Here is a 19,319-nt window from a genome sequence, read left to right on the forward strand (position 1 = left end):
CCAGCAAAGGCTCTGCCAGTGGAAGAATGTAATGGGATGAATGGACATTTAATGGAGTAAAAGGCCACTTAATGGGATTAAGTAAGTGCTTAATGGGATTTCCATCTCCCAGGCGCACAGGACCAGGCTGAGAGGGAGGAAGCTGAGGGCCCCGAACGGGGCAGGCCCGGCGGGTGCTGCGGCCCTCACCGGTGCTGGCGTGGCGCGGCGGCGGGGGCAGCCCGGCGCGCATGGCCTCGATGTCGTCAGCGGAGGAGGCGCGGCGCACGCTGGCGCAGCTCTCCCGGGAGCGCGTCCGGGCCAGGCTGCAGCTGGAGCCGGAGGCGTCGGGGTTGAGGCTGTGCGCCCGGGGTGAGGGGTGCGTGTCGGGCGCGCAGGCAGGCGGTGAGCTGGGGCCCACCAGCGCGCGCCGCTCCTCCGCTGGCCCCAGCCCTGCCACGTGGTTGTCCATGGCCGTCACCTCGTCCAGGGCCAGCGACTCGCGGCTGGGCGCCGCAGGCGTCAGGTCCACGTCCACCACCACGGCCCCCGGGGCGCCCGCGCCGCCCCCGCCGCCGCCGGGCCGCACCGATGACTCCCGGGCCGTCAAGGCCAGCAGCGCGGGCAGCTTCAGGCGGAAGGTCTTGGCTCGGCCTGCGGGGAGAAGAGAGGCGGGTGGCCACGGGAGACGGGGGGGAGAGGGGGGAGGGCAGCCGGGAGGCAGGGAGGCCTGGGAGCTGGCGCCACAGCCACCGAGGGGAGGGAGGCGGGGAGCCCCAGGCAGGCGGCACACCTTCACCCCCACTCCCGCTGCACAGAACTCAAGTCTCAAACAGCTTGAGGCATAGGATCTTATCTAAGGCTCTGACAATAATAAACTACCGTTTCTTGAGCCTCACAGGTCACAGTGGGCTCCACATACACTTTGCCTGACTCTCACAATGCCGGTGGGTATCATTATCCCCTGTTTAGACTTGAGGAAATTTAGGCATCCGTGAGTTGTGCAACTCACAAGTAAATGGCAGAGCCTGCATTTGCATGGAGGAGCGATGCCTTCCGGCCGTGCCCCGCCATCCTGCAGACAGTACCTGCAGAACAGGTAAGGCCAGGGTTATTAACACTGCCTTCCCAGCGCTTGAGAAGCCAAGAGGTGGAATCTTTTGCCAGGGGGAAAAATTAAAATGAAACCCAAAAAGGACATCATGGAGAAGGGGGGGAGCCTTTGTGTTACGGGATGATGAGGTGAGGCCTCTGTGTCTCCAGCCATGGTGAGCATTCCCTTCAAATCCTCAGTCAGCCAAGGCCAGAGCAGGGAGCTGGCCAGTCCAGGATCAAGGCCCAGGGGGCAGAAGCAACACAGAGAGGGAGTTGAATCCCTGAGAGACAGGGCCCTTCTGATGAGCAGGAGAGCTGCTCCAAGATGGCCAAGGCCATGTGGGAAAGGTGAATCTCTCATTCCTGGGGCTGAAGAGAGGACCACTCCCAGGAGACACTGTGGTAGGAACCCAAGCAGGTAAGGCTAGGAAACCAGGTACGTCCTGTCCCAAAGACCTGTGAATCTGGGCTCAGTCTGTCACCCCAGCCCTGTCTGTCCATCCTGAGCCAGATGGGCCTAGGCCAGATCCTTGGTGTTCTTTCCCCAACCTCTGAAAGGGGCACCCCAACACCACTTCCTGCAGAGCACTGACCTTGGGTAACCTCAAGGCCTCAGGAAAGGGACCTGAGAGTATGGTTACACTTACCCGGGGCCAACCAGCTGGTGGGGGGTCCACGGTGATTGGTGTCATGGGCCGGGGACCCCACCACGTCCTTTTCCATCACCACCTCGAAGTTGAGGATAAACATGATGACAGTTCCATCTTCATTCTTTACGGGCACCACGTCCACCAGGCACAGGAAGCAGCTCCCTGCAGAGTGGAGGACGTGGCCACTGTGACCCCAGGGCCCCTCAGGTGGGCACAGCAGAGCGGGACCCAAAGGGGCCAGTCCATGCCTCCCCCACGGCCCTCAGCCACATTTCCCGGCCCGTCCTCTCCAGTGTCTCCTGCACCGACCCCTCCTTCTGCCCTGGGCCTGCCATCCTGAGCTCCCTCCCTCGATCTGTCCACTCCAGCTCACTGCTGCTTTTAAAAATTTTTTTTAACATTTATTTATTTTTGAGAGACAGAGAGAGACAGAGCGTGAGTGGGGAAGGCACAGTGAGAGAGGGGGACACAGAACCCGAAGCAGGCTCCAGGCTCTGAGCTGTCAGCACAGAGCCCCACGCGGGGCTCGAACCCATGAACCGTGAGATTACGACTCGAGCCGAAGTCGGACGCTTAACTGACTGAGCCACCCAGGCACCCCGTGCTTGCCTGCTCACCGCTTCTTGTGGAGCCCTCTCTCTGTCTCCCTCCCTATCCTCTCGATGTATCCTTGCCTTCCCTCGCCCAAGGCAGCCCAGCACAGCAGGTGAGCCCGCAGACTTCAGGCCCAGGATCTCTGCATCCAGCTTCCAGTTGTTTTGTTTTGTTTTGCTTTATCTTTAATTATGTAGCCTCCTTGTGCCTCATTTTCCTCACCTATGAAATGGGAATGATAGTAATTCCTTTCTCATGAGTTGTAAAGAGGAAGTAAGTCAACACGTGCCGAACACGGTGAGGGACTAACAGGTACTCTGACTCTGCTCTCCCTACATGAGTCCCCAAGTGCTATGCCGACCCACAAGCTGCGTTCACCAGTCGAGGGCAAGAGTTTCAAAACCATTACAGCAATGTGGGGTTCCCACAACGTCCACGCGTGTGATTTTGTAGTTCACAAAAGGGCTGGTCTATGACATGTAGACATAAAGGAAAGTAACCCTTTGGCAGAGAGTTGAGAAGCGTGGCCTCCAGACCTTTCCTCTCTGTCTCTCATTGTTCTCTCTGTCCCTTGACTTTTGTTTTCCCCTCCCAATCTCTGTCTCTCTGCCCACCAGAGCCCCTGCACCAGGTGAGGTCAGTGCACCAGGCCCAGTGTACCCAGTCCGCCTCTGCTCCTTGCCCAGGGCACCGCCCCTCACCTTTCTCTCTCTTCATTTCTGAGAGTGACCACTCTCAGCCTCTGAGGCCCAGCTCAGAACTCCCACCCACAGGAAGCGCTCCTGGATGAAACAGGAAGGCGCGTAAACACTCTGTTCCTCCTTCTTTATGGACCCAACAGGGACCAGACGCACGTTCCTCATCTTCCTCTCATTCTGGGCCAAACTTCTTTCCTTGCCTTGGCTCCCCCGTGATCATCTGTCTTCTCTGAACTGCAGGGGCCTACCTAACTCCCCACGGTTGGTGGTTGGTCGGTTGTCCCCTCTGAAGGGCCTAGCACCTAAAACAATGCACCAGAGAGCAGGCCCGGCAGCAGGTGTGAGGGATGGGGGAGTGCTGATGGTGAGGGTGAGGTCAGGAAGGAGGAGGGTGGAGAGGAAGTGTGGGTGGTGAACTGAGTCGAGGAAGAAGCCAACAAACTTGCCCCCCCACCCCCCACCCCCCGCAGCCTCCGGACTTGGACTTGGGCTAGTGCTAGATGCCTGCCAACAAGGCCCTGAGGGCTGAGCCTCCAGCAGGCCAGGTACAAAGGGCCTGAGTCCTGGGAGATGCTCCCAGTGTGGGGAGGACTTGTTGGGGACAAGGCCGGGAGAGGGAGGCAGATCAGCACTCCTGACGCCATCCTCTGAAACCAACCGGAACAGGACAGCACTGGGATAAGGGGAGTTGAGGGGGGGGGGGGGGAGAGCTGGGCCAGGGGAAGTGCTGACCAGGAATTCTCCGCACCCCACCCCAAAGTCCTTCCACTCACCGCATCCTTGCCCTCACGGCTCAGCCTGGGAGACCTGAGCTGAGGGCTCTGTCTGGGTCTCCCTCCAGCAGCTGTCCCCTGACCCCTGGCCTCTGACATGGCCTGGCTGAAGCCCCACTGCGGTGTCACGAGCCGCAGGGGGGCCGGGCCCAGCTGGAGACCGTTTGGCACCCAGGCAGCCCGGCTAGAGTTTATGCCCTAATATGGTGATGGCCGGCGGCCTGAACAGGGACTGGTCCTCATCAGGACTAAGGAGAGGCCAGAGACCAGGAAACCTGAGCCCTCAAGACCCCCAACACCCATCCCTGGGACCCCAGTAATCCAGGCCCCTGATTCTCGTTCCTCGGTTCCTCCGGGGACACTCGTCTCAGAGAAGTCCAAAGTCTGAAATGGAGATGAGCCCAACCCTTCGAGAATGGCCTGGGGATTCTGCCCCCAACACAGAGCCTCGGAGTCTGAACCCAAGGCCTCAATACCCCACGCCCACTCAGTTCAGGCTTCTCTGAAGAGAGGCAGCCAGAACTGCATGCTGTCACTCAGGTAGCCCAGGACTGTGGCATCCCAAATCGCCACCCCACCGCCTGCCGGGCCGCCAAAACTCCAGATAGAAGCCCCCTCGCAGTACAGAGCCGCTCCCCACTCTAGACAGACATCGACATGCAGAGCCCCCTTGGCCCTCTCCCTTGGTCGACATTCAAGGAATTTTCCCTTTCAAATAACCCTGTCAAAGCCCTGGTTATTCCAAAAATGTGAACTGGAGCCCTGCCTGAGGGCTGCAGGGATGAGGGTGAGGAGGGAGGCTCCAGCTGCTATTTTCAAGGGGACAGGGAAGGAAGGAAAGCTAGTGGCCCCAAGTCAGCCAGGGCTCTCTGAGGCTCTACTTTCCTCCCACCACCCTGCTGGGCTGGCTGGGTCTCCCACGGGCTGTCAGGCCGCCCATTCCCCAGCTCTTCTGCCAGATCTGCCAGCGATCCCCATCCCATCACTGGCTGGGATCATGGCGAGTGTGCGTCCCTCAGGGCAGCTGAAGCTCAGACAGGTCGAGGGCTGGGCCCAGGGACAGCCCGAGCAAACTGCAGCCTGTGGGTGGTGGGGCTCTGACCTTCACACAACTTCCCAGCAAAGAAATGCGGGGAGTCCACGGCTCAGCTGCCTCCAGGGCTGGCACTGCACACACAGAAGGGCGCCTCACCCTCCCCTAGACCCACTCCTACCTACCCCCGGACCCTGCACTTCTCTCCTCCCCCGCTTCCGACCTTGCCCTGCCCCCAGGGCAGCTCCCCCTGGAGCGGAGGCTGACTTGGGCCCAGAGCCGGGCCAGGCTGCAGTTCCGTGGAAAGCCACTCTGTGGCAGGCACGGCCAACTCTCCCGAGGCCACCAGCGCGGAGCGCTCCGGGAAGGGACAGCCTGGAGGGGAGCAGCAGGAACCCCACACTGCCCACAGAAAGGCTGTGAGGTTCCCTAGTGCCAAGGAGGGGGGGTTGCAGGCTGTGCGGTCAGCTGGCCTTTGCTCACTGCTCCAGGATGACCTTGGGCAAATCACCTACCCTCCTGGAGCCTCAGGGTGCTCATGGGTAAGGGGGGGGGGGGATCACGCCCACCCTGCAGGGCTTGAGGGATGAATGAATATCCCATTCACCACCACCACACCACCACCCCCCCACACAACCCCCAGCCCCAGCTGAAGATACTTGACGGCTGGGTGTCCAGCCTTTGCCTACCTCCCGGAGCTCGGGGCACCCCGGGCCCTGTGGGGATGGACACAATGAAAGCGGAGGCCACGGCTGATTAATAGCCATACACTGACAGGTTCCTCTGTGCCTCGGATCCTAATAGCCAACAGAGGTCATGCAGCTGATGGCAGGTCACTAAGGAGGGGAGAAGGGACAGGCAGGGGGAGGGGTCCTGGGGGAGAATCAGGCCTGAACACATTCCAAGTTCAGCAGGTACAGCCCCTCCCGACCCCCTGCTGTCTTCCACCAGAACACATCGCCCGGCCCACTTTCATCTGGTGCCAACCACACCCAGCCGCGCAGCCAGAGGCAGGGTCCCTGCCCGGCACCCCAACCCAGCCAGGGACCTGGGACCCCACCCACAGTCCCAAACTGCCTTGGCTGGGCTCCAGGCAGAAGCCATACTCAGCTTCAACAGGGACAGGCCTTATCTTTCAGGGCAGCCCCCAGCAGGCAGAGAAAGGAAGGGCTGAGGTGACCCGGAGTGTCCTTGGGCAAGCCCCTCAGGTCAGAGTCCCCAGATGCTCATCCGTAAATGAGATGTCATCACTGCTCCTTTGAACATGTCTCTTCATTCCCCCACGAACATTCACTGAGCACCCACATGATGTACTGGGGGCACTGTGCACAGGACAGGCCTGGCACCTGGCCTCACTGAGCCAAGGAGTCAAAAGGACCCCATTTCAGAGCCCAGCGTGAGGTGGAGGAAGAGAGAGTAACGCAGGCTGAGGGAAGAGCCTACAGGGCTGAGCTGACCTGCCCCAGTCAGCTGGAGAACTGGGCAATTGCTGTGTGGCTGCAGGCAGGCCACCCACCTCTCTGGACTTCGGTCTCCCTGTAAGTACTGCAGGGACAAGTGATTCCTGCCCTGGGTGCCAGATGAAATGACAGATGGCCTTGTGGAAGCATCCAGAGCTCTAACGAGGCAGGGTGCCGGGTCCCTGCAGGGAAGGTGACCTCGGGGAGGCAGCCATCCTCACCCGGATCACCTCCCTGCCTGGCTCTCGGCAGGAGGAGCTGGGCCCAAAGTCACACTGAGGGCAGGAGGCTGGGGCTCCAGTCCTCCCTGTCCGCCCCCAGGCAGAGAGGCTGTCTCTGTCGGCGGCAGCCCAGGGCTGTGCAGTGTCAGGTTATATTTAGCCTGGTGGCGGCGACAGGAAGGTGCAGCAGGAACTGCTCCTGGCCAGGGGCCACCGTGTCGCTAACACCGCTCTCATGGGCAGCTGGGGTCCCAGGGAAGGCCAGGGATATTGCAGGCTCAGGGGACAGAATAGGGAACCCTGAGAGGTCAGCCAATGAGTGTGTGTGTGTGGGGGGGGGGGGGGGGGGTCCTCTGCCCCTGACTCCCTCCAGGAGCTGAGCAATGCAGAATGACCGCTGTAGGGCAGGAGCTGGGAAGCCATGATCCGGCCCCCGACTCACTCAGAAAGACCATCTCCCATCTCCAGACAGACGCCTCCACCAGCCTGACACCTTCCCAGGGATTTATAGGGTCATTTATAGGGCCCTCTGGGGCCCTCTGTGCTGCGAGCCAGACTACCACCCCTCCCCCGCAAACCCACTGCACGGCCAGCCTGTGCCACCTTTCCCCAGGGACAATGCAACAGCCTCAGGAGAAGAGTTCTTTCTAGACAAGCCCTGGGTCCAAGCCCCATCCACCTCCAGGGACACAGCCACGTGTCTATGTAATCTGGGAGCCACGACCTTGCCCTGCCCCCAGGAGCCTTGGGAAGGTGAAACAAGGCCATGTTCACGTGGGGAAGGCTGCTCTCCAGTTCCGTTCTCATTCCCCTCCTCCAAGCTTTCCCTTCCCCCTCCTACTTCCTGGAGTCTGCCCCCCCTTGGAATCCTCCGGAATCCCTGATCCCAACCACCTCAGACCTTTCAGCCCGCCCTCCCGGGTGGGCCTCCCAGCCTGCCGGGTCCCGGGTGCTCCCTCAGAGCCCCTTCAGGGCACCCCAGCTTCGCCTGGTTCTCCAACTCCACAGCCCCCACCCCTCCTCCTGCCAGCTCCTGCCATCCCTCCGGGACCCGCAGGACTCCCCTCTACAAAGATGTTACTGACTGCTCCATCTGGCCCATGTGATACGTCTCTTTGAGAATTTCTAACACTATATCCCTAATGTAGGAGGTAATTGTGCACTGGCTTCTGGGGTGAGCTTCCTTCTTTCCCCCCTACCCAAGCTGGAGCCCTGAGGCCAGGGCTGGGCTGGTTTCACAGGAAGTACTGGGCAAGCAGGTATCCAAGGACTGGTCGTCAGGGTGGTGACCTGCACTTAGGTGGGTGCAGACAGGGCCATCCCCCCTCCCATCTAAACTCCCTTTCAGATCCCGGGGGGCCAACTGGCCTTTCATGATAGAATTTGCCCATTTCAAAACCGTGCTGAGTCGAGACAGTTGTTGGAACCACCATGAGAATCAAGGTGTCTTTTCCTGAAGTGCTATTAAATCTAATCAACAGCGTGGAACATAAAGGCCGGCAGCCCAGGAACCAGGGCAGGGGGCCAGAGCAAGAGCCACAAAGGCACGGAGTTTCTGAGCCTCAGACCCCTACCAGTGCTCTTTCCTGTGACTCCCGCACAGCCTGCCGCTGGGCAGCGAGGGCAAACAGCCACAGTCCACCAGGAAACAACCTGGGGTCCCGACCTGCCTCCAACTGTCTGCAAGCCCCAGAACTACATGCCCACCTTAGCTCCCAGCATACCCCAGAGAGCCAGGGGATGCCTTGAGAACACCCACCCCAATTCCAGCACTCTCATCGATCGCCCAGGCGGCCACAGCTTCTCAATCATTAAAGCAAGAGCTGTATTCCCTCCAGGACTCTCCCCGTTCACAGGACGCTGGGACGCTCCAAAGAACAAATGCAGGTACAAATGCAGACACCCGTGAAGCCTCCTGAGGAGTCAGATGGACCTCTGACCATCAAAACACATGGCAATGACCCAAACAAAGACATAGAAAACTGGCATTGTCTGCAGATGATAGGATCATCTCCCCACAGAACCAACAAAATCAACAGAGAAACAATTAGAACTAATAAGAGAGCAAGCTCAATGAGGCTGCCAGATGCAAGGTCAGCCCCAAAATGGACAGTATTTCTCTCCGCCAGCACAAAACTATTAGAACAGGTAGTCAAAACCAAGGTCTCTTTCGTAATAGCAACAAAAACTATAAAGTAACTAGGAATTGATCAAAAATGCACAAGACCTCTGTGGGGAGGCGGGGGCGGGGGGGGGGGGGGTACTTAAAACTAATCAAGAGTACAGAAACAATCTGATAAATGGAGAGATAGTCCAGCCTCTCGGATGGGACGGATATTATACAGATGTCAATTCTCCCCCAAACTGATCTGCAAAACTAATCTAATTCCAGTCAAGATTCTAGTATGGGTTTTCTTTCCAGGAACTCGAGAAACTTTCTCTGAAGTTCATAAAGAAGAAGAGAGGTCCACAAATACCTGAGTCAATCTTTAAAAAGAAGGAGAAAGACGGAATATTCGCCTTTCCAGATACTAAGACATACTAAATGCCACAGTTGTTTTAGTGTGGTTTTGATGCAAGAAGAGACAAATAAATGTTTGGAACAGAACAGGGAGCTCCAAGACAGACCCATGGATAGATGGGAAATTAGCTTACGATCAAGGTGGCCCCGCGAATGCTGGAAAAGAACAGGCTGTTTACTAGGTGTGTGGGGAAAATTGGCTCACGACACGGAAAAAAAAAATATAACTTGATCCCCGCTTGACACCACAGAGGGAGGCTCAGGATGGATGAAAGCCAACCGAGAGAGGTAAAACAATTAAATTAATAGAAGAAAATGGAGCCCTCTGCAACCTCAGGGTGGTGAACAATTTCTTAAACAAAACTTCAAAAGCACAAACAAAGCTAAAAGTCAGTTAATTTGTATCAACACAAAGTGTCTTTGTCGGATAAAGTTGAGAGATAATTGAACGGGAGAAGATACTTGCAATATCTCCATCCAACAGGAATGAATGTCTGGAACCCATATATTGAATATTTAACTGTAAGCATGTGTATTTCTAGAATACCCAAGCAACTCCTGCAAAAGACAGTAGCTTCATGAGAAAAGTGAGCAAAGATGGGCGCCTGGGTGGCTCAGTTGGTTGAGCATCCGACTTCAGCTCAGGTCATGATCTGAAGGTTCTTGGATTCGAGCCCCGCGTCGGGCTCTGTGCTGACAGCTTGGAGCCTGGAGCCTGCTTTGGATTCTGTGTCTTTCTCTCTGCCCCTCCCCCGCTCGTGCTCCGTGTGTCTCTCTCTCTCTCTCTCTCTCTCTCTCTCTCTCTCACTCTCTCTCTCTCTCTCTCTCTGCCTCTCTCTCTCTCTCTCAAAAATAAATAAACATTAAAAAAAAAGAGAGAGAAAGAAAGAAAAGTGAGCAAGGATATGAACAGGCAACTCACAGGCAAATCGACACAAAACGCAATGGAGCCTAAGACATGCCAGGACTCACACAATATCAAACAAATGCAAATTTAAGGCAGCCAGTTATCACTTTCACCTATTAGGTTGGCAAAAATTATAAACGTGGATGACGCCAAGTGTGCAGAGATATGAGGGACTAGAAATCTGGTACCCTGTTTAGGCAAGTGGTGATGGGGGTAGCTATGCTGGGGTACAGTCTGACAGTGCTTAGTTGAATTAAGTGTCCACAAACCTTGTGATCCAGCAATCCCACCCCTGCAGATACATCCCAAAGACATCCTCACCCGAGTCCAGAAGGGACCATGGCTGAGGATGTTCACTGCGGCATTATTTATGCGGGAAATCTGGAGATGGCTGCCCAGGAGGGCAGGCAGGTAAACTGAGGTGGGTACACACCACAAAATACAAAGCTACAGACTAGATGCTAAGTAGCAACCTGGATGGACTGAAAGGCATACTCCTGTGCAAGTCAAGTGAACACCAGAATATAATATATAGCACATATCATTTACATAAATTAAGCCTGTGTGTATCCAGACAAAATACACATTTTGCAAGAACATATGCAAGCAACACATTCACAGTAAGTACATCTGAATGGTTGCCTAAGGGGAGGGTAATGGGGCTGGAGAGTGAGATAAAAAGGAAAATGAAATGAAAGAGAAAGAAAAAAAAAAAAAAGAAACATGAACACAAATACGGTTTCAGTGATTTGAGGGAGAGGCAGAAGCCTGGGGAAGGAGGGGGAGAGGCGAGCAGGGGTTGCGAGCAGGGCACAAGGCAAGGAGGGGAGCACCGTAGGGGACAGAGATGCTGAGGCCCTGGGTCAGCTCACTTCCCCTGGCTGGCCAGGACCTGGGGACACATGGCCGATGGCCAAGCAGGTGCAAGTCTAGCTGAGCCAGAAATTGTTCCAAGTCATTGACTCCGAGTATAGGGCTTCTACAATACAGCACACTGCCCAGCCCTTCATTCATTCATTCATTCATTCATTCATTCATTCATGCATTTGTACCGAGCTCCAGTGTGGACTAGACACAGATACCACAGAGAACAAAACAGACAGGCTACTCTCTGCCTTCGTGGAGCTTATGATCTAGCTGGGGAGGTCAGACACGGCAATCTCGTCCAGAACTGGGAAGGAGGGAGAATATGGGCCAAGGAGAAGACACTTCTTGTCTGGTAGACAGATGACCAAACCAGAGAGAGGCCTGTGTGAGGCCACCCACAGTCCATAGCATGGAGAGCTTTATGGCCCCTAGATTAAAGCCTGCAGGGGATTTTGGGGGACAGCGGTTCATCCAGAGCCTCCCCCATTCTTTTTTTTTTAAGTTTATGTACCTATTTTGAGAGAAAGAGGGTGGGGAGGGACAGAGAGAGAGAGAGAGAGAGAGGGCAGAAGAGAATCCCAAGCAGGCTCCATGCTATCAGCACAGAGCCTGATGCGGGGCTCAATCCCACGGACCGTGAGACCATGACCTGGGCTGAGATCGAGAGTCAGACGCCTAACTGACTGAGCCACCCAGGTGCCCCGAGTCTCCCATTCTCGTCTCGTGTCCCAGGTGTCCCACCACGACCACCTCTTCTAGCCCTGCTCCCATATCAGGGAGGAAAGTTTCTGTCAAAGTCAATCGCACTAAGGGACTGATATTTCCACATTCCCCCCTACATGCAGGGGCAGGTGATGAGAAAGAACATGTTTTTCAAAAGCAAGGCTCATTCTCCACCCAAGCAAAACTTTCCCTAGTGGAGGCATCTGGGGCATCCTCAGAGGGGATATTTAAGTGCAAAAGGGCTTTCTTGGAACCTCTCAAGTCACATCGCCCTGGAAGCCACCTCTAGGCAGCAAAGAGGCTGAGTCTCACCCCATCTCACACACCCATGCCGGCCCTCCTGATGCCCACAGCCCCCCTCCCTGGAGCCCAAGGCCACCGTCAAACTCTGCTCTCATTGTGGACGAAGGCTCTGCACAAATATTTACATAGCTCCTCTCCGGGGGCTACAGCAGACACAACACAGAGGAGCCGCCCTCCCAACACTCTCCAGACCCCAGAGCGGGCCAGAAGTGGCTGACACCCTCAGTCTTGGCAGGCTACCTCACCCCTGGGTGGTGCTGGGACAGGAAGCTCCCAAGCAGGCCAGGGCACCCTACTCTAGCTCAGGAATGACCCTTCCCTAGCGGCCTTGCAGAAGAAATGCTGGCTGGGGGCAGCAGGGCCCCCCAGGCCCCTGGGCCCTGCTCCTGGCTACCGTGCAGGGGCACGTGCACGTGCTCTCACACGCCACGTATCCAAGCCACCCAGGCCCTGACTGGAGGCCCAAGGTGGAGGGAGCCCCCGTGAGGCTTCCACCCTTGAGACAGGTGCTGCCTGCGTCTAAACTCATTCCTCCAGAAATCGCTCTGGTGTGCTCCCATCTCAGGGACACGGGACACACCTGGACCCCCACCTCTGTCTCACCTGCCTGCCTGGCCTCAGTATACCCAGGGGCTCCTTCACCAGCAGCCCAGCTGATGAGGGTCTGGGCGCCTGAGGATCACAACCTGGACAGGGGCACAGGAGGTGGGCGTCTGAGCTTGGGCAGAGCTCGGCCACGATGGAAAAGGGAGGAGTCTCAGAGTGTCACAGTGAGGAGTCTGATCAGGGGACAAGGAGGAAACGGGGAAGTGGCCCGGTATATATGGAGGGTTGCTGGGGCCCGAAGTGTCTGCCCAAGCACCTGAGACGCTGTAGTCTGAGTCTGGGAACCACACAGCAGTGGGTGTGAGGCCACCACTGGGGCTCTGGCTCCCCGTGGGCACTAGGGACACTGAGGAGCGTGCGGGCCCCATGGTCCCCACCCCTCTCCCAGCCCACAGCTCAGCTGTTGCAGTGGGGGCCCTCTGACCCTGTCGCCACGGCAACCAGCCTGCAGCTGGAGTGGAGAAGCCGACTGACTCTTCTCTAGAGACACCCCCGTCCCCCACCCACGCACAGGCCCCCGGGGACACAGGGACGTGGAGACCAGGCCAGAACAGGCAGAGGTATGGGGAGCCAGAGAGAGAGAGACTTCCAGATAGAGCCCAGAGGGGCAGAGGAAGAGAGGTGAGGAGGAAGGCTCAGGGGTGCTGTAGGGAGGGAAGAAGGGAGACAGGTGTAAGGAGGAGGAGATAAAGACCAAGGGGGCAGGAGTCGGCAGGGAGGCCACCTTGGAAGAGAAGAGGAGCAGAGTCCCTGAGCAGAGGCTGAACTCGGTGGGAGGCGGGGCGCAGACAGATGAAAACAGAGAGCAGAGAACAAAAGGGACAGAGAGCAGGGGGCCTCCCTGAGGCCTGGCAGAGGACAGAGCAAGTGAGGAAGAGCCGCCAAAGGACCCACCACCCACCCCTCCAACCGTGGAGGGACACAGGTGTGCATCAGCAGCACCTGCCACCAAGACGTGGCCCCAGGGCCCCCCAGGCTGCTACTGCCTGCCGGCCCCAAGCTGCCGGCTCTACTCCCAGGTCCGTCTTAATCCTGGGCTTCGTGTTAAGGGGCACGGACACGGGGCCGGCGAGCCCTGGCACCTCGTGTCTCTCCCTCCAGCCCGCACCCACCCCCCGCCCCAAGTCTGGCCTCCCCACCTCCCAGCAGTCCCAGCACCTAAATAATGGGGCTGTCTGGCTCCAGGCCCTGACACTGCACAGAGCTAGGCTTGAGGCACCGACACAGCACAGCTGTCCACAGTGGCGCCTGCCAGCAAAAGGCCCCGCCTCCTTCCCAGCCACCCACCTCCCTGGAGCTGAAGCCCGGGGACCCACTCTCCGGTGGCTGGCCCAGGCAGAGACCCAGAAAAGGGCCTGGACAGAAGCGAGTGGCGGCACTGCCCTTCCTCACCTCTGCCTCCCTATTCATACACATACACGGCATACACGGCACGGGGCAGGCCACAGGCATCTGCCTGAGGGCCTAAGCATTTCAAGGCAGAGAGAAGGGAGGCAGAGGAGATCTGTCTGCATCTTGGGCCTCAAGTGCCAGGACAAATGGGGACCCATAGGACCCGAGGGTCAAGGCCAGCCTGTTGGCCAACAGGAGAAACTAGGTGAGAGCAGACAAGAGGGCAGGCAGAGAGGACTGGCACACGATTTTCTGGATGGCATCCCCATTTGGAGAGTAGCGGGAGGGAGGAAAGAACGTGCACTTGGGCAGGGGGCCTGGGTTCTAGTCCCACTTCATCTGCTGGTTAACTAGTAACTGGACCTCTGCTTCTCAGCTTCTCCATCTGTAACTCAAGTGGGCTGGATGAAGTGATCCTCAAGGTCACCAAGATTTCCCGATAGCACCTCAGAAGAAGGGGTCCCATGGCCATCTTCTCCCAAAGGAGCCATCTTGGGACGAGAAGGAGAGCCAGTTCCCCGAGCACCATGGGGAAGATGGAAGCACCCAGGCCCCTGTTGCCAAGGGGCTGCGTGAGCACCTTACCCTGGAAGCAGAAACAGGCTCAAGGCAGGAACCAAGTTCTCAAGCTACCTAATTTCTGGTGTTAGACCTGATCCCAGGACTTACGTATCAACATTCCTTTCATCACACCAATGGTTTGCAAACTTTCAGAATCAAATTGTACACAAAATCACGTGCAGGATACAGATATGCCTGTACCTATGTGGGGCCATTTTTAATAGGTGACAGCAAAGCAGGACGGGTCGGGCTCGGATCAGACAGACAGAGCTCCGTTCCCAGCTCTGCCACTTTCTAGCTGTGCGACTTTGGTGCAGTTTCCTCATCCATAAAATGGAGATGCAAATGGTGTCTACCTCCCAGGGCTGTTGTGAAGATTCCATGAGATAAGCTAAGTGAAGCATTTAGCCCAGCGTCCAGCACATAGAAGCCACCCACCAATGCGTGCTAGCACTAGATGGCCCGGCAGATAGAAAAACAGATCTGCTCTGATTCAGGTTCTGGGGAGACTTCAGTGGAAAAACAGAAGGTTCAGAGTTTGCATCTACTCTCCTGGCCCCTGCCTCCCAGCCAGAACCCCATTTTCTATAAGCAAACTCCCTTCCACAGGACCCCAGTGAGAGTGCCCCTTCTAACGCGGTCCAGTGATCTCACAGGCTGTGCACGCCTGCAAAAGCGGGGCCATCGAGAGATGCAAGGCAGCTTCGCTAGACTGAGCATGCAGGGGATATTCCAGGGACAGCGCCAGGTGCACACAGGACCGCTGGCTCACTCTGCCTACCCACAGGGGAAAGCGGAGAGTGCTATCTACAGCAGGTAAGCTCCCATCTGGCAGTAACCTCATCTGTCTTGTTCACTGAGCTATCTACAGGACCCTAGCACTGCACCTGGCTCACAGGGGTTCAGTGAATGCTCATCAGATACACACTAGTGAGTAGCAGAGTTTGGGCATCCATGGCCAGTCCAGTGGCACCTTCTGGAGCCACCTCCCCAGCCCTCCAATACCTGCAGGCCTGCCAAAGCCCTGTTTCACTGCCCTCCTTGAGCAGAGCCCAGCCCACCAGGGCAGGCACAGTGCGAGAGCAGCCCCGCCCAGGGTTCTGTTTATCCACTGTCCGGAAGCCCAGAGCAGCTGGGCTGGGAGGCGGTGGCTGAGCAGAGACACCTGGCGAAGGAAGGGGTGATGGGTGATGGGCGGGCACTCAAACCATGAGACAAAGGGAACGGAGGTTGTGGGGAGAGGCACGCACCTCCTGCCAGGTGCAGCCTAAGTACAGGAGAGAGAGGAGCAGGAGAAGGACAGCAGAGAGCCAGAGTCCTGCAGCCCCCCTGCCTCACCCTCAGTGACATCTCTCCAGACCAATCACCTGGCAGGGGCTGCCCTAGGGGAGCTAGAGGCCTGGGCCGGAAGTCAGTGCCCAGCCACCAACCTGACCTTCTGTCAACTCCTTCCAACTCACCTGCCATCCCGGCCCCGTCAAACTCCAGCCCACCTACCTCAACCTGCCCACGTTAGCCCAGGGAAAGAAGAAACCAAAGGCGCCATACCCACAGCCAAACAGCCCCTTGGTCACCCCAAAAACCATCCCGCCAGAATGAATGAGGTGAAGAGACCCACTCCGTCCGGCAACCCCAATGCCCAGCCGGCGCCTGCCACCTGACCCACAGCAGTGGCCCCAGTTAGGGGTCACACACCGCAGGGCACTCGCCGGGTCTCCCGCCACGCTCTGGCCTCGCCGGATCCAGCCGTCCCTACCCCCACCCCAGTCCCTCGCGGCCCCGCCCCCTAGTCGCGACCACGCCCCCTCGTCGCGGCCCCGCCCCGGCCCGCGCCTACCATCCTTCCGGTAGAAGGCGATCTCCACTTTGCGCTCCTCCGCGCCCAGCAGGGCCTGCGCGATCTGCGCGGCCGCGCGGCGCTGCGTGCGCGGCCCGTGCAGGAAGTCGCAGGTGCAGGGCCGCTGCATCACCTCGGCCCGCGAGTAGCCACACAGCTCGCAGAAGCCGTCGTTGCAGTAGATGACGGCGCAGTTCTCCACCCGAGCGTTGGCGATGATGAACTTGCGGCCTGGGGGGGCGGGGATGAGCAGGCACGTGAGCAGGGACCCCTGCCTCGGGGGCTCCCAGCCCTTCCGCGCATTCTCCTGTCACACACAGCCACCCGCCGGGGGACTCCCCGCCCCAGGCAGCACAGCGGCGACTGGGGTCCCTAGCAGGGGGCGAATGCAGCTGTGTGGCCCGACACAGGTGCCTCCGCCGGCCCTGCCCGGCGACGCGCCCCCTCCCCCGCCCGGCCCGCGGGCTGGCTGCATGGCTTCCCCCGGGCAGGCTGCCAGCGGCCCCCCGCCCCCTCCGCGCCCGGGGCCGAGGCCAGCCTGGGCGGGTGTCAGCAACGCGTGTCAGCAGCCGCGGCGGAGGGATAAACACTGGGCCTGGAAAGGGAGCCTGGGAAGGGCCAGAGATGGCGGCTAGCCTTCCCTTTGCATCAGGTCGTCCCGCTTCTCTTCCTGACCTCTGCTCTCTAGACTGGGGGCGGGGGTTGGGGGGGGGGCGCACACTGGGCACTCCTTACCCCGGGGATCCTTAGGATATCACTCCCCCAAGTACCTGGGGACCCTACCAGGTCAGTACTTCCCGGGACTTACGCGCCCCTTAAGGGCAGTCAGGGGCTGGACAGTGGGCACTCTAAAGGGGACGAGGGAAGTACCACGTGAACACCTACGATGCCCTCTCTCATTTAATACTCTGACAACCCCATAAGATAGGCATCATTAGCTTTGTTTTATAGATGAAGAAACTGAGGCTCAAAAGAAGTTCAGAGCCATGCCCACATCTTGCAGCTTGTAAAAGAGCTAGCTTTTGAACTTAGGTCTGACAGAAGAAGGAATAAAAGGAGGGTCACAGGCAGAAGCCCAAGGTCATAGGGAGCAAGGAAAGGGACCTGAGGCTTCAATCCCGGAAAATACCGGGAGCCAGGGATGGACCTGAGACAGTGGCCCGCTTGTAAGAAGACAGACCCAGGGAAGGGAGGCCTTCTTCAGTTTGACCCCGTCAAGATGAGGTGCCCCAATGGACCCATTTCAGCTGGACGTGGGTCACCCGCTCCACACCTGCCCCCAGGGCCTAGCTGGCAGGTGAGCAGCAGGCAGGCGGCAGACCCAGCTGGTGCCAGGGAAGATACTCCGGGATAAGAGCTTTTTATAAACACAGAAGTTTCCGGCCACTTTGGCCTTTAATGCTGGGGCTTTGGGTAGCAGTTGGAACTCTGCCCCCTCGCCTTCCAGCAGGCACAGCCCTCTCAGTCTGCAGCTCTGGGCAATCCCATGGACAAGGCCCAGGCTGCTGCAGCAAGGGCTCCCCGACACAGGCTGCCTAAAGCCATCCCTTATCCTGTCTCCGGGAAGTTAGTTTTTGAAGTTGGGTCATCTTTAGGTCAGTTCACCAGGCCTCCACAACTCCCAGGCAGCCATCAGGAGTCAGGGTTCCTTGTCACACGAAAAGACCCCTGACTTGGCCTCCACCTCCACCTAAGCCCAAGGCAGTCCAGAGTGCCAGCCACACACACCAGCTTTGGAGAAGAGAAACCAGCTCCCAGGCCCAGAGAGAGAAGAGCGAGTTTCTTCGAAGGCAGGCCCTACCCCCACCCCTTCCGAGCTCCTGGAATACACCACAGAAGGGATCTGAAAGGCTCCTTTGGCCACCCCCTCCTTTCCAGATGTGGAAACTGATATTCGGAGAAGGAAGAGTCACTCAAGGTCACGTGGCAGTCAGTGGCAGAGGTGGGGCCAGAAGCTGAGCCCCCAGATCCTAGCCCAGGTTCTTTCCATGCAGACACAGCCTCCGGGAGCTTTTGAAAAGGAAAGACCCCACCTTGTGGCCCTCCACCGTGTCAGTCTCCTCCCCCTCAGGATCATCTTGTTCCTCGGCTTCAGACAATGCTGCCCGTCAAACTGATCCCTCCCTCCCCCCACCACAGTTACAAGCACACGTTGTCCTGTGCTCACAGGGTCATGGGCAAGGAATGTCACCCGCTCCCTGCTCCCAGGGCCCTTGGCAGTCACACCCACCATGGCACATGCAGCCTTGGAGAGAGACGCACACATGCTGGGAGGATAAAACACCCACACCAGAACATTCACCTAGCCTGGGACACTTCTGGAAGCCTCCCCTACGGGACCAGGCTTAGGGGTGCTGTAGTCCCCATAAAGGGGCTCAGGGCAGGAAAATCAACAATATGGGGGCACTGCATTGAGCCTGTTAGACCCTTAGAGCCCAGTCTCAGGCCATGACACCCTGTCACCTGGGAACCCACAGTTTGCAGCTCTGTCCAAAATACCTCCCCACTGCCCAAGCAGGGCCGAACTCATGGGTCACACACACACCCCAGGAGCAGGTTAGGCACTGACTCTAAGTGCTTGGCTCTCAGTCTCTCAAAAACACAGTCAAGACGGCTGAGACACAGTACTTAGTGTCTCACAGTTTGGACCATACATGTTCTGTCCCTGCCCCCACACAGCCCCATCCACATCCAGGCACCGGAGTTAGGGATACCTGCACACTTGAGATGTCACACACACTCCGGATCCTGGAAGCCTGAGCTGAGCCTCCAGCCCTGCGCCCCAATACAGCCCCCTTGGCTCCAAACCCACGGCCCCCAGCACCAAGCCTTGCCCTCGAGACCCCTGGCCAGCGCCTTGAGGCCACCAGCCCCCATTGACTCGCACCAGCCCGAAGCACACGGCCGGGGCACGCCCCTCCATTCACACTCGGGAGCGCTCGGCCCGCCCCCAGAGCCCCCTCCCCGCCGGCCCCCTCCCCCACTCACTCTGGCCCTCAAACTTGCGGATGATGGTGTCCAGGAAGGTGTTCTGCGGCGCGACATGGCCCCTCCGCACCGGCATCCTGAGCCCATGGGCGGGCCGGGCGGGCCCCCACC

General features: G+C 58.2%; 1 protein-coding gene across 1 annotated transcript in view; it reads right to left on the minus strand.

Annotated features, from left to right (window-relative positions):
• The window catches only part of KCNH2 (potassium voltage-gated channel subfamily H member 2), a 31,601-nt gene extending 12,282 nt beyond the window's left edge, over positions 1 to 19,319 (minus strand). The window contains 4 exon segments of the mRNA XM_042927089.1: positions 190 to 633; positions 1,722 to 1,886; positions 16,221 to 16,451; positions 19,209 to 19,319. Of these exon segments, the coding sequence (XP_042783023.1) occupies positions 190 to 633; positions 1,722 to 1,886; positions 16,221 to 16,451; positions 19,209 to 19,284 (916 nt within the window). The 5' untranslated portion in view covers positions 19,285 to 19,319.

This window comes from Panthera leo, chromosome A2 (assembly GCF_018350215.1).
Source record: "Panthera leo isolate Ple1 chromosome A2, P.leo_Ple1_pat1.1, whole genome shotgun sequence".
Lineage (NCBI taxonomy): Eukaryota > Metazoa > Chordata > Mammalia > Carnivora > Felidae > Panthera > Panthera leo.